Genomic DNA, 13,776 nt, shown 5'->3' on the forward strand with positions numbered 1-13,776 from the left:
CTGCGCCGCGAAGACGGGTGGTTCTGGAGATGTTTCTGGGATCACGGGCTGTAGGCTGTTTCTTTTCGGTCCCCTGCGATTGTATCTTTAGATTTCTGTTTTTGTGGCGCCGCGCGCTTGTTAAAGCTGAATTTCCCCCCCACCCCCACCCCCCCCCCAAAAAATAAAAAAAAATAAAAATTTGAGAAATTTTTAAGAAATTTCACACGCTTGATGTAAGCCAACTCCGCAATTCCTTTCTCCTTGCGGAAAATAGAGCCGATGGCTCAGTGGCTTAGTCGCTGAAAACAGATAACCTGTTTCCCGTGGCAGAAGCCCAATGTGGCTTTATTATATCACGTATTATTATTAGCGGATAACCTAATCAGTTAGGGTTGTAGACCAAAACCTCCTCATGAGCTTGCAATCGAGTTTGGCCAAAAAGAAAAGAAAAGAAGAAGAAAAACATGTTCTAGCGTTTTACTATTTTTAATAGTTACCTGATAGGCTCATGATGTCTGTCTGTTTACAAAAATAAAAAAGGTGGCGTCTGGTAAATCGGAGAAAATGAAATCCTCAAAATGAAAACTTTGAAATTGGAACCTTGAAAATAGGTTCTCTGAGAGATCGACATTGCGTCATCTTTCCGATTTCGTTTGGTAATTCCCTCAAGTCCGGTTTCAGAGGTCTATTAAACTCGCCACGTCGAGGATCGTTCGTCCAACCTTGCTTTAATACAGGACGGGTATCCTTAGCATAATTTTGAGCAACCTAATCGTCGGACTTGCTTCCCTTTATTCGCTAAGCAAAACGATATTACTACGTAGTACTTCGTACGTAACCGCATCCTTCGCTTCTCACAAGTCAAAATTTTAGAACAAGGTTCAACGTTACTACGAGTCCATATCCAATGGAGAGACTCGACACTGAATTTGTGGATCACATGAAATGGAAACTGCTTTTTTTGCAGTCTCTAGTTTCGAGAAGGGTTGCGAGGTTTCGAGGTTTTCTTTCAAGGTTTCAAGCCACACACCCGTTTCACGAGGACGCTGATTCAGTCCATTACCACGTCCCAGGCGTAAGTATTACCCCTCGAGGGTAGGGTAACCAGGGGGTTTAAAGTGGAAACTAAACTTTTGGGGCACCCTCGAGGGGTAATACTTAGGCCTGTACCGTGGTACAATTTAAAAGTGCTGCCAGTTTTGGCCGAGGTGCGATTTGAAGAAGAGCAAGAGGTGCAATTGAAAGTGCAACTAAAGAAACAGCAAGAGGTGCAATCAGTTTTTATTAAGGCACCTTTGGAGGAACTTTAACAGGAGGTGCAATGAAAGCAATTGTCAGCTTTGATCAAAGCACATTCGAAGTACTGTTCCCACGCTATATCAACTTCGAAGCTTGCTTGACTTGGGCCGCACCAGGATCGCTTCAAAGTTCGAATACGTCCGCTGTACGGTGTCACGAAGCTAGCATTGAAGACTCTCCGAGTGTAGGATCGAGCGATATCTATCATCAAGCAGGGCGGCCTTCAATTCTTCTGATATGCCGAGGGCATTCAAGGCGGCAATTATTCTCTCGTTAGATAAAGGGCCGATGTGGAGGCGGGATAATCTTTCCCAGGGCGAATGAAAGTTTACTATTAGAAGATATGGAGGCATAGGGTCGCGCTGCTCATCGGCCGAAGATCGTAGCGGCAGCAGTTCTGTTGAATCCCAGATATTTCACACTACTGACGGATTTCGTGGTCTCCGGGATATCACAAGGGAGGGATAGGAAGTTCTATCGTATGCTAACAGACGTATCGAAGCACTTGCACCGCTTGAGGCACTCGTTGCTTGCCGGAGATATAGATAATGGTGGAGGGGGTGTAATCCTGTTAATTCTTTAGATTTGAAAAAGTTGAACCGATGACCTACTTACAATTCAAAAACGAAGCGGAGATTTTACGTTTTCCGTTCATAAGGGGCTTTCCGTAGAAGCACGAAACATTCCTCGAGAGCCTTTGATTCTGCAGGATTGAGAACATAGCCGAATGAGGACATAATGCTGTGTCTTCGTTATGCGGGCGTGAAGTGATTTGTAGAGTTGGAGGTTGTTAAAGGTGAGCTGGGCGGTTGGTTGTATCCGTAGAAGAAAGTATTGTCAACATGCTTATCCCAAGATTCATCACAACTGAATTCTACACTTATCTCATCCGTTGTTAAATATACCTCTAAAGTGATGGAGCGGATTTACCATGGAAACCATTATTTAAAGTTACTTCATACTGGAGACATACCTTAAAGGGGAATCATTTGGACAGTCAGCTAATCGGAGTTGACGGAATCAATTATTTATGTATGACAGGAAGAACGCCGGTCCAGTAAAGCCAGCAAGGACGGGTGGCCAGGTAAGCGTCACGAGGTCTCCCTCCTGGGCTGTTTACTATGATCCTAATCATCATGCAGACTCTACATACCAATATTCCAGCGGCTATCCAAGTTAGAAGACATGATAGAATGGTGGAGCTGGAACCTGAAGGGCGCTCTCCTAGAAGTACTGAAGACATGGTTGTGTATTGAATGCTGGAATAAGGGTCAGGATTTGCAGTTTGGTGATAGTAAATGGGAATTCAAGATACCCGAGTTTCCAACATGACGACTGTAGAATGCAGACCTGGTGAAAGGTCTTCTACTGTGAGCTTAAAGGTTAGTGAAGTGCGTACGCGACTGCCAGAAACTAGCCGAGGATTTAGCCGAGGATTCGGTAAGCAACAAAACAATGAAACCCGACAGCCCAGTGTCCTGCCAGAAATTAGCCGAAGATTTAGCCGAAGATGTAGTAAATAACAAAACAATGGAATCTGTCAGTCCAGTGTCCTGCGTAGGACCTTACACCAGTTCTTTCTAAACTTCCGGGTATAGAATGATGCTATGTGGTTGCGTATCTATTCACCAAAGCTTGTACCTGTGGCCTTTTGGTTGGAGTCTTCTTCATATCAGTACTACTTTTTGCTGCGACCTTTTGTAATAGAGAGGAAGAATGGAAACATCAACTTCGCTGCGTGACCCCCACTTCTCCCCCACAGCTCATGTACCCGGTCTCTTCATATCTTCAAGGTCATTTATTGAAAGGTGAATGGCAGAGATCCGAGGTCACTAGTCTGGCCCCTCGATCTATAGTTGCCGTAAATTGCGATGCAGAAGCCTCAACCACGCTAGTAGAGTAGTTTGTTATTCTCGCCTGCCTTCACCATCCAATCCCGTCACGACCACCTTTACCGTCCTCCGAAGTTCAGCAGACCTCAAATTACTTCAAATTCCTTCACATTGACAACTTCAAGGCCCAAGAGTCCAGATCATCTTGTCACATCCCCATTCTCACAGGCCTAGCGCGCCAGCACCGTCAACATGTCCAACATGTCCAACCACTTGGAGCAGCTGCCTACCGGCTCATTCTCGAGCCCCGAGTTCCAGACTACGTTGCAAGGCATGATATCCCAGCAGAACTCCACACTGTTGCAGATCCATATGGCGAACTCGGCGCTGTACCAGCAGCTGGCACAGCAGAATGCCGAGCTCGCGCAGCAGAAGAGAGGCACGTTGAAGCTGGCTGAGACACACGAGGCAGAGAACAAGATGCTCAAGGGCGAAGCTGCGATTCTAAGAAAGCAACTTGGAGACGCGGAGGAGCGTGTCGCGAATGTTCGGGCAGAGATCGCCGTGCTCGCGCAGCAGAAAGCCAAGTGGAAGCTGGCTGAGGCACAGGAGGCAGAGGACAAGATGCTCAAGGGGGAAGCTGCGATTCTAAGAAAGCAACTTGGAAACGCGGAGGAGCGTATCGCAAATCTCCGGGCAGAGAATGAAGCTTTGAGGAAGAAGCCTCTTCCGGGAGAGATGGGTAGGCTCAAGAGGCAGAGCGAGACGATGGAAGGCAGACTCGTGAAATCCACAGGAAGGTATGTCGCACTGTGCCCCGGAATACTCGAATGCGCATGCTAACTTACAGTTAGAATCTCTGAGCTTGAGCGTATTGTCAAAGACCTTCGCGCTACCGCAGAGTTGAAAGAGCCATTGTATCAGGTCGGTATTGACGTTCGCAAGGGGCTCTGGGAGAAATGGAGGGCACTATCCGGTAACTTCGAACCCAACGCAGAGTTAGTCAAGAAGAGAGACCGAGCTGCCAACGAAGGGAACTGGGGAGCGGACTCGGCACTCCTAAACCTTGGATATATCTCGTCATCGATCACCTCGGGCGTGTCGAACGGAGGAGTCAACGATCTCTTCTTCTTCTACTACGTGCTCAAGTCCGACTGGGCCAGACTGCGCTTCCCCCGACAGCTAATTCAAGCCGCCGACTGCTGGGCTTCGATCACCGTTTCTGAACTGTCCGCTGAAGGTCTCTCCATTAGTGAGGATGGCGTCCAGGAGATCGTGGCCGATATCATGCTCAAGATTTCTCGTATGATGATGGCTGATGGGGACGATCTATCTGTCGAAGAGATTGCCACTGTTGAAGCCGTAATCGACAGTGACGCAGAGCTCGTTCGCAAAATCCACGAGCTTGAGATTATCAAGAACGACATCGTGGCCGAGGCCTGGCGAGGAAACCAACGAAGATCAGGTGAAACTCCGCATCAATCACTGGACCTCCTCACCGGAGCCTTGTAGCTGATAACCGGATAGCTATTTAGAAGAATCACGAATTGGTCCCCCCAGCTCGGCGGTCGAGCCCGAAGGAACCTCTACCATCTTGACATACATTTTCGTGCCGGCTGTGAAGCTTCAATCTTCTGAGAATGGTCTCGCAAGCTTTCAAATCCCCAAACCTGTTGGATGGATAATTACATGTATGATACAAAACCAATAGACAACGTTAAAACAGATGGAAGTAGTCACGCTGATGTGTAGATCAAAACCTCAATACTCGACGGAGTCGCCGAGCACAGTATTGGCAGTATTCTCCATCCACGTCTACTTCAAGCACCCAGCTTCTACGCTCTTCCCGAGTTCTTAATCAGTGACCAGAGAGGATCCAGCTTGATCAATCTCTCGTCAACTATTATAATTCAAAAAGCCACAGCCAAACGTCCCCAGCCGGCGGCTCTTATAATTAGCAACGCCCTTAGTGGAACAAATCAAAGCCGGATGAACGACCGATGCGTAGCCGCAAATTCCAAAGTTCAACAATGATTCATATGGACTCCCACATTAGCTAGCTCACATAATTAGGTAGCTTCAACGTGTCGTATATTATAGGTATGCTGCAGGACATCCCCTCCGTTTCCTCGTCCTTTCCCCGGGCAGCTTTCCGAGTTGGATGTACGATTTCGTTACGATAAAGCCGGTGGGTTTGTCGCAATTGCTGGTGGTGGCACTGAGTATACGGTAAAAAGTGAGTAGTTTTCTTCGGAGGTAGCACACATAATACGTTATATTCACGAAGCGAATAGTAGTATCTTTCATCCACACAGCTTGGTTTGCTTACGGCCAGTGATACAAGGAACCAGCTTGATGGATCGCTCTATTTGCATTGCTCTATCCTACCCGAGGAGTTTACGCTGCAAGCCCCAGGCCCCCCTCCCGTCCATCCAAACACGCCCGAGGAAGAACTAAGCCGAAGAGAGATTTACCGCCGATTCTATCACAGCAATAGGGTATACACATAGAAATAAAAACGCTCACGTCCATCTGAACAAATCTGCAAATCTATTCGTCCAGTCTCCAACAATAAAACCCACTCGCACTCCTAATAATTCAACCCCGAGAAGCTCCGATTCCGGATAAGCCCCCTTTCCTGGCTCATGCTTCTTCTCAAAGCACTCCGCGTCGTCCCGGCAATCTCCTCCGGCAGCTCAACTTCATCCTTGATTCTGCTTATCAGCCACGCTGCGACCAGCGTAAACAGGCCCCCTGCCGCTAGCACGGCCGCATAGCTGCGATCTCCGGGTGTCCCGCGGGGCTTCTGCAGGAAGCGAAACATGATGGACGAGCCGAGCGTCGCCAGGATCTGTGGCGCGGCGATGGCCATGTTGTGGATGCCGAGGATAACTCCAGCCTGATCTTCTTCTTCGTGATGCTGCCCGGGATGCCCCTCGACGTCTGTGTCAGGGTCGGAGTGGCGGCGGGCGGCGGAGCGAGCACGGCGCAGGGCATCACGTTTGCTGATTTCGGCCGAGATGAGGGCAAAGGGTGCCCAGAGGGTCAGAGCCCAGGAGATGCCGACGATACCGATGAGAGCTGTGGCGGCGGCGATGCTACGGACGATGAGCGCGCTAAACATGCAGCATGTGAAGATGAGATGGGAGATGAGCCAGGCGCGGCGGAGGGTTAGCCAGGGGATTACGAGGGCGTCCAGGAAGCGGGAGACGCGGGTTGAGTAGGATTTTTGGGAGTCAGAGGAGTCGGATGTTGAGGCGTCGTATGTGGGGGCGATGAAGAAGGGGAGCAGGACATTGGTGGTGAGAGAAGTGACGGCGTAGACGAGAAGGGCGCGAGTACCCATGCGGGTGGCTGTTTCGTAGAGCTTGTCGATTTCATTCGGGGTCATGTTGGGATTCTCAAGAAGGTAGGGTTGCACGTAGATGTCTCCTACGTAGGAGGAAGAGTAGAAGAGCTGGGGGAAGAATCCGATCCAGGCGAAAAACTGGACCTCGCAAACTTGCCGGGTAAGAGGTGGGAGTCTTCGAATGGACTTGAAAATTGTTTTGAAGAATGCGACCAGACCTCCTTTTCCTTTCGGCTTGGCAACTTCCAGTCGAGGATCTCGCTCTTTGATGGTGAGGATACTGATAGCTACTGTACTGAAAAGCGATATCGATGCAATCACGCATAGAATCTGGAACTGTGTGTTTCCAAAGAACCACATGTACTTGGGAAGGTCAACATAACCAGCCACGTAGCCGATGATGTTTCCAACACCCACGACTCGACTTGCCATGGAGTTTGCAGATTCTACGAGGGTAAGCTACTTCCACCCATCAAGAATCCGACTTACCTTGCTGATGACTCGGGCAGCAGTCCAAGATGAAGGCTCTAATTCCTGCTTGCACTGCAAAGCATTAAGCGGGGTCGTACAGCATCGGAGGGCAACATTACCTGTGTTTATGGAGAAGTCTAGAATGTACACGAAGCCGACCGCGATCACGATCGTTGTAATCTTTACGCCCTCCGACTCTTCGCTTGCGCCGAAGATGCCCAGAAACCCACCGACTATCTCTCTTACCCAGGCAAGACACAGCAGTGAGAGGATAGTTGCCAACCCCCCAAATACCATGAATGGAGTCCGCTTTCCCCATGACGATCTACAGTTATCGCTGAGAATTCCCACATATGGTTGTACGAGCGCTCCTGACAGAGGTCCTGCTATCCATACCAAAGCCATGAGAGACTTGCTCAACCCCAGCGAAAGCAAATATGGAGTTCCATTTGACAGTTCCACTGCCCATGCCAGTTGTAGTCCTCCGATACTGATTGTTAAGAGAATCATGTACCATAGACTCTTGGATTCTTGGTAGTTATCGATGGGGTCATCGTGGAGAACGGATCCGTCGACCAGTCCGTCCTCGCTCGAATCGTCTCCGGATGGGGATATCAAGGGCGACTCTTCATGCAGAGGTTTCCCAGTCTGCTCTGGAATATCATCGTCTCGTTGAGTCTCTCCAGATAGTGCAGGGGATTGCAGAGCTGCCGGCCGCTGACGAGGATGGTCTACGGCCATGATATTCCGCAGATCTGAGGTCGTTGATTGTTGTCTTTGCTCGACCGTATGTCTTTGGAATAATAACACTCGCTTTCTTCTCGGGGTCTTGGTATGTCGCGTGTAGAGGTCGGCGCAAAGGCAAATGTCGATTCGGGAAAAGCTTCTAACTCAAAGTCACGGCAGAGGTCCGAGTAGGTAATTCGAGCATTAAGACTCGAGAGGTTTGCAGAGTCCTCGGATCTTAAACAGCGTGGCTGCTCCGAGTTCACGAACTGCACATTCTCACCCTACCCTCGACGCAGACTGCGATCGCGTGCTGGCAAACCGTGATTCGACGATACCGGCTGGAGTGAACAGCAGATGTGTTGGGGGGGGTGATTCTGCCGGTCAGATGGTTTGACTGATGACAGCAGGAATGCTTGATGCGATGCTGAGCCTTTCGGTCAGAAGGGTTCCGTAGTCGTATTTATGTAAATGCGAAGGGAGACAGAGCTGGGCAGAGCTGGGCAGAGCTGCTGGACTGGACGGGACCACAACATGTCTTGAAGGTGTCAGCATCCACAAGACCCTGCTGTAGATGAGCATGGAGATCCCCCAGGTACTGTGCGACGTTGACGACACCACCACGGACTCCCGGGAAGACCGATGGGGCTGGAGGTCGTCGAGTATGGGATACCCGGGCGGGGCAGCTGTGTGGCACCCAAGAATAGCAGAAGATGGGGGGCATTGTAGATATTGGGGCAGGATAGATGGGTCGTGGCTTGTGACTCGTGAGGCAGAAGATGGCTGGCACCAGCACGGATGGACATGCTTTCTTTCCAATGCCGTATGCCATAGAAGATTCGGGCTCGGGGAATAGCTAGCTGGGCTGGATCGATATCAAAACAATCCCTACTTATCAGACTGGGAGGCTCCTCTCTATATAGATCGCGTATCACTTTGCGGCATTTATCTCAGTCACCTGGGCTTCTGCACGACATTCGATTGCATAGCCAGGCCCGATCCAAGATCCTGTCCAGCGGAGCCGCATCCATTCTTGGAGACCGGCAACCTAAGTAGCAACTAATCCCAGACGACTACTGGCTCATCGCCCACGACTCGTCTCCAAACTCCAGATCCTCTTACCGTACGCACCATCGCGAACAGTTACATGCGTCCTCTCCTCTCGGCACGCTGCTCGTTGCAGAGCTACGACTCGACATACAATCTCTCCCGCGCGCAATCACCAACATGGCCAAGATGTCTACGGCCCTCGTAGGAGTGGCCTACCAGCTCCTGAGTACGTTACACCCCGTGGAATTGGATCGCAGGCAGAGGCTAATCGATGTAATACAGAACGAGAGGCGGAAGATGATTCACCAGATGGTATGGAGGACACTTTGAGAGTGAGAAGATAACGAGGCTGACGGGAACAGGACCGGATTCATCTCAGATGGAGATCTTCTCTTCATGGGCGCTCTTCATTATGATTATGCTGCTCATTGCAGCTCTATTCACCAGTTACATGCTACAGCAGAAGAAGGTGGAAGCTGTACACGAGACGGTTATATCGATCTTTGCTGGTAGGCAGCTTTCCCAAATGCGATTGACCATACTGACTCTCCAGGTATGACGGTTGGCCTGATCCTCAGACTGAGCTCCGGAACATCAATACAAAGTCTCGTCAGCTTCAACTACCAGATATTCTTCAATCTGCTGCTTCCTCCAATCATTCTAGGCTCGGGGTACGAACTACACCAGGCGAACTTCTTTCGAAACATTGGGACGATCCTGACGTTTGCATTTGCTGGGACCTTCATATCCGCGATTGTGCTAGGACTTATCCTGTTCGTATACACCCGAATACCGATTGATGGATTTGACATGACCTTTGTCGACGCTATTTCTGTTGGAGCGACATTGTCGGCCACGGATCCAGTAACAATTCTTGCCATTTTCAACACCTACAAGGTCGACCCGAAGCTGTACACAATCATCTTCGGAGAATCCATGCTTAACGATGCTGTAGCTATCGTTCTTTTCGAGACAGCTCAGAGATACAAGGAAGGCGGAGCTGCAGGAACTCTTGGCCTCGTCAGCCTGATGGAGGGTATTGGAATCTTCTTGGCTGTCTTCTTTGGGAGCTTGCTCATTGGAGTATGTGTGGGTATTGGAACGGCTCTTGTTCTGAAGTATACCTATGTTCGAAGATTCCCCAAGATTGAGAGTTGCTTAATAATATTGATCGCATATGCCAGCTATTTCTTCTCCAATGGCTTGCACATGTCTGGTGAGTGGTCCGGTTGGGAACTCTTGTCTATGACTCGCTAACCAAAAAATTCCAGGAATTGTCACGCTCTTGTTCTGTGGGATCACTCTTAAGCATTACGCTTACTACAACATGTCACGCCGAACCCAGCTCACCACCAAGTACCTTTTCCAAGTCCTGGCTCAACTATCAGAGAATTTCATCTTCATCTACCTCGGGCTGTCGCTGTTTACCGACAGTAAGCTAGAATTCAAACCTCTCTTCATCATCGTCACTGTCATGGGAATCTGTGTTGCCAGATGGGCAGCCGTCTTCCCGCTCTCGAGACTCATCAACTGGTTCATCCGTTACCGAGCCAAGAGACGAGGCAAGGACGTCGCCGACGAGCTACCCTACAGCTACCAGGCCATGCTCTTCTGGGCCGGTCTCCGAGGAGCAGTCGGAGTCGCTCTTGCAGCCGGTCTCTCAGGCGCAAACGCATGGGCTTTAAAAGCCACCGTTCTGGTCGTCGTGGTGCTCACTGTCATCATCTTCGGTGGAACCACAGCCCGTATGCTCGAAATTCTCGGCATCCGCACCGGCGTTATCGAAGAAATTGATTCCGACGACGAATTTGACATCGAGGCCGTGCCAGGCGGCACATACTACAAGCAAAACTCATCTGGCTTCGGCAACGCCCAACGAAGGAACGGGTCTGTTCAGTTAGATGGCATGAACGGCCGCAGAAAATACGATCGTGGCACTTACGTGAGCGGTAACTCCAGTCCCATCAATGCGCCCAAGGGCCTCGCCCGGAAAAACTCCAGCGGCCGCGACATGCGCGAAAGCGAGCAAGAGCTTCTGCACCCCAATTCGGCAGAAGAATCGGATCTGGATATCGATAGCGATACGTCTGATTTGCCGCCTGTGGCCAAACGCGCGGAGAGGAAGCGAAGTAGCCCACCGCCGAGAGAAAGGGAGGAGCCATATCCGACGAGCGGGAGCGCAAGCCACGAGGGTCCGCAGATTACAGCGAGCGGGGCGATCTCCTCACTGTTGCATGGCACATCGGAGGATCACGCGGCGTGGTTCAGGCAGCTGGATGAGGGCTTTATCAAGCCAAAGTTATTGCTAGATGGAGGGAAAGGACCGCATGGCGGGCCGTCATAGAATCCCTCTTCAAGATCCACTGCTCCTTGTTGAGAGAGGTAGAAGAAAAAAAAAATAGAAATATAATGATGAGGAAACGAAGCTTTTCTGAGGTTCTTGCTGCGACGGTTGGATTAAAACGGACCGGAACAGGACGGGACGAAACGGCGTCGGCATGTGTGGCGTTCAGCATGTATAACATAACTTTGATTTGACCACTGTCCCGGCATTGCTGGTTCAGAGACTACCTAGACGAAGATCTGCTATCTGGAACTGGGATTACCCGAGTAAGCACATGTAGCCATAGATAGACAAGAGATTTTCGTTTCCATGCGCTGCTTGCTCTCTCCACACTTGTCCATGTGGCATCTGTACCCGAGTCTGCCTCGTTTATGTGTGTGGTGCTCTTGCTAGTCGCGACTTGGATACCGTAGACAGCCAGACAGACCAGGCTTAAGTGAGACATGCATTGATTGGATCGACCCGAATGTCTCTCTCGGTACCAATGGGAATATCGAGTGTGATGTGCAACAAAAAATAACTTTGCCTACCTACTTGCTTGCCGACATAAGCGGCTGCTGAAGTCGAAGCCAAGTCCGAATGTATCCAGACTCGAAAAAGCAATTGGTGCGATGTGCAACAAAAGAGGCACAAGAAATTTCCACGGGACGTTCAATTATTCTAAAAGCGGCTATGGAATGGATATATTAATTCGAAATGGCAGGGTTTCGTACATCGATCGGAATTGAGAGAAATGGCTTCTCCGTCTACGTATGACGATGTGACGGCCGCCCTGTTTATTCCATCTTCTCCTCCCTGCCCGCCTCCTGCTTCTTCTTCTTCGCAATACCAGAGCCAAGGCCGCTCCTCCTCCACACGCTCACCAGGCACCAACACACCCATGCAAAGCCGAGCGCGACACCAGCCGCAGTCGCGCTCTCGACGTAGCCGCTCCTGTCCAGGTCCAGCACCGGCACGGTCAAGCTACTCACGAGTCTGCCATCCGCTGCTGCTGCGGCCGCACGGGGCGAGAGGTGGTAGAGCAGGGTTCGGGGACCGAACAGGCCGTCATAGCCGAGGTTCACGCGGTCGAAGGGGTTGGTGGGGAATTTCGTACCCTCGTCGGCGGTGCAGGCCCAGAAGAGGACGGGGGAGGGGAATTTGGTAGGGGTGAGGCCCGAGGACTTGGCCGAGGGGGTGAGATAGCGGAGGTGCAGGGGGATTTGGGATGTCCATGATTCGGAGGCTGGGGGTGATGGGGGAGGGGAGAGGGAGAGCAGGGCGGAGGATCCCCATTGTGGGAGCGTGTAGGCGGGGGCTTCGAGGTCGACGGGGCTGGTGATGTAGTGGACTTTAGACAGATTTTTGGAGGCGAGGAATAAGGGGTCTGAAAGCTGGTATCTGTCGATGAAAAATGTTTTTGGAAGCGTGAGGTGGGCGTGTAGGGAACAAGCTCTGTCATCTAATGGAGGGCTCGAGGAAGTGATGTTGAGCTGTAGCGTGGGGTGTAGTCCTGTGGGCACAAGGAAGTTTGACGTGAAGGTTTGAGAGTGCGGGAGGGGATGATGGCGCGCAGGGAAGGAGAAAAGCGTCGGAGATGGCTTGGTCGATTCGCCTAGGACGGTGAGAAATCCGCCTAGGGAGAGCTCTTCCGTTTCGCGGGCTTTTTCGACGGAGAGGATCCCGACTTCTACTCGCGAGGAGGGGAGAGCCACTGGCTTGGAAAGGGAGAGGGACTGAGTTTGCGGTGCGAAGAAGGCGGAGAGCGTTGCGGCTTGGGAGATGGTGTCGAAGTCTAGGTCGAGGGATGATGCTGTGGAGAGGGCCTGTACCCGAGAGAGACATGAGGGGTCTTTGTTCTTCGCAGAGCGGGAGGGACACAGCTTGTGTGACATGTAGGATATAAAGTCGATGAGAGTTGGAAGAGAAGAGTAGTATTGCATGGCTGCAGAATGGGAGAAGCGGTCTCTAGGTAGAGATGTAAAGGATTCCTACGCTTCGTTTAATCCGGGTTCTCAGTACAAGGAAAGGTCATACCTCAGGAGATACACAGTCCAACTCCCCAAACAAATTTTTTAAAAGCGGACACAATAGTTCCCTCAATAATCAGCCGAAGTCTCGCTTTACGGGGCTTTTGAACATACGAAGATCCATTATTCGTCAATGGCGTGTAGAAAACATGTAATCCAGGACTCAGTCTCGCAACAAAGGGTACCCTCGCCTCAAACACCTTCTCCTCAACCCATCTGATATGCAGCTCATGGCTTCCTTTGAGAACCTTGTACATCTCATGCGGCAGCCCATCAATTCCAAATGTGACCCTCTCTTCTCTCGCTGCTGTGAGTTCCGAGGTGGATATCGAGTTGGAGGTGACTGTTAGCTTGCTGGGATCGATAGAATCGATCGGCTCTTGGATGAAAGTGATTCGTTGGCGCATGATCAGGGGGTTATAAATAGCTGGCCCTTGAATATTTTGAGAACTTGGTGAATTTACACAGCACCGGAATCGAAAGGATACTGTTCAGGAGGGCTCTTGTAGTTGTTGATAGGGGCAGAATAGCTACCCATGCAAGGCGGTGAGAGTCACGAGGCTGGATTGTTGCCGACGACTAAGTTGCCGACGACTAACAACCGTCAACATGAACCGGTAAATCCAAGTTCGCTCACTATTCCAGCATCGTGTTATCTCAATATTTTTTTATCTCACTGTTTATCCAGGTAAGTTATCGTGTGCTTGGCAAAAA

At 50.5% G+C, this 13,776-nt stretch overlaps 4 protein-coding genes across 4 annotated transcripts; 2 read left to right on the forward strand and 2 right to left on the reverse strand.

Moving 5' to 3' along the window:
* Window positions 1–3,365: 3,365 nt before the first annotated feature.
* On the forward strand, window positions 3,366–4,625 carry L3040_004204 (uncharacterized protein; the record flags this gene model as incomplete). The annotated part of the gene is made up of 2 exons (XM_007289017.2): window positions 3,366–3,913; window positions 3,968–4,625. The coding sequence occupies 2 exons, from the start codon at window positions 3,366–3,368 to the stop codon at window positions 4,623–4,625; spliced, it is 1,206 nt and encodes a 401-aa protein (XP_007289079.2).
* Window positions 4,626–5,703: 1,078 nt separating this feature from the next.
* L3040_004205 (uncharacterized protein) lies at window positions 5,704–7,674 on the reverse strand (the record flags this gene model as incomplete). Its single annotated transcript, XM_007289016.1, has 3 exons — window positions 5,704–6,908; window positions 6,952–7,005; window positions 7,053–7,674. 3 exons carry the CDS (start codon window positions 7,672–7,674, stop codon window positions 5,704–5,706), a joined length of 1,881 nt encoding a protein of 626 aa, XP_007289078.1.
* Window positions 7,675–8,886: 1,212 nt separating this feature from the next.
* On the forward strand, window positions 8,887–11,053 carry L3040_004206 (uncharacterized protein; the record flags this gene model as incomplete). The annotated part of the gene is made up of 5 exons (XM_007289015.1): window positions 8,887–8,935; window positions 8,992–9,021; window positions 9,072–9,218; window positions 9,263–9,925; window positions 9,981–11,053. The coding sequence occupies 5 exons, from the start codon at window positions 8,887–8,889 to the stop codon at window positions 11,051–11,053; spliced, it is 1,962 nt and encodes a 653-aa protein (XP_007289077.1).
* Window positions 11,054–11,829: 776 nt separating this feature from the next.
* L3040_004207 (uncharacterized protein) lies at window positions 11,830–13,469 on the reverse strand (the record flags this gene model as incomplete). The annotated part of the gene is made up of 3 exons (XM_066154115.1): window positions 11,830–13,023; window positions 13,070–13,130; window positions 13,177–13,469. 3 exons carry the CDS (start codon window positions 13,467–13,469, stop codon window positions 11,830–11,832), a joined length of 1,548 nt encoding a protein of 515 aa, XP_066011896.1.
* Window positions 13,470–13,776: the final 307 nt, after the last annotated feature.

The sequence above is a fragment of the Drepanopeziza brunnea genome (genome assembly GCF_022702325.1).
Source record: "Drepanopeziza brunnea f. sp. 'multigermtubi' strain 214-2 chromosome Unknown ctg6, whole genome shotgun sequence".
Taxonomy (NCBI): Eukaryota; Fungi; Ascomycota; class Leotiomycetes; order Helotiales; family Drepanopezizaceae; genus Drepanopeziza; species Drepanopeziza brunnea.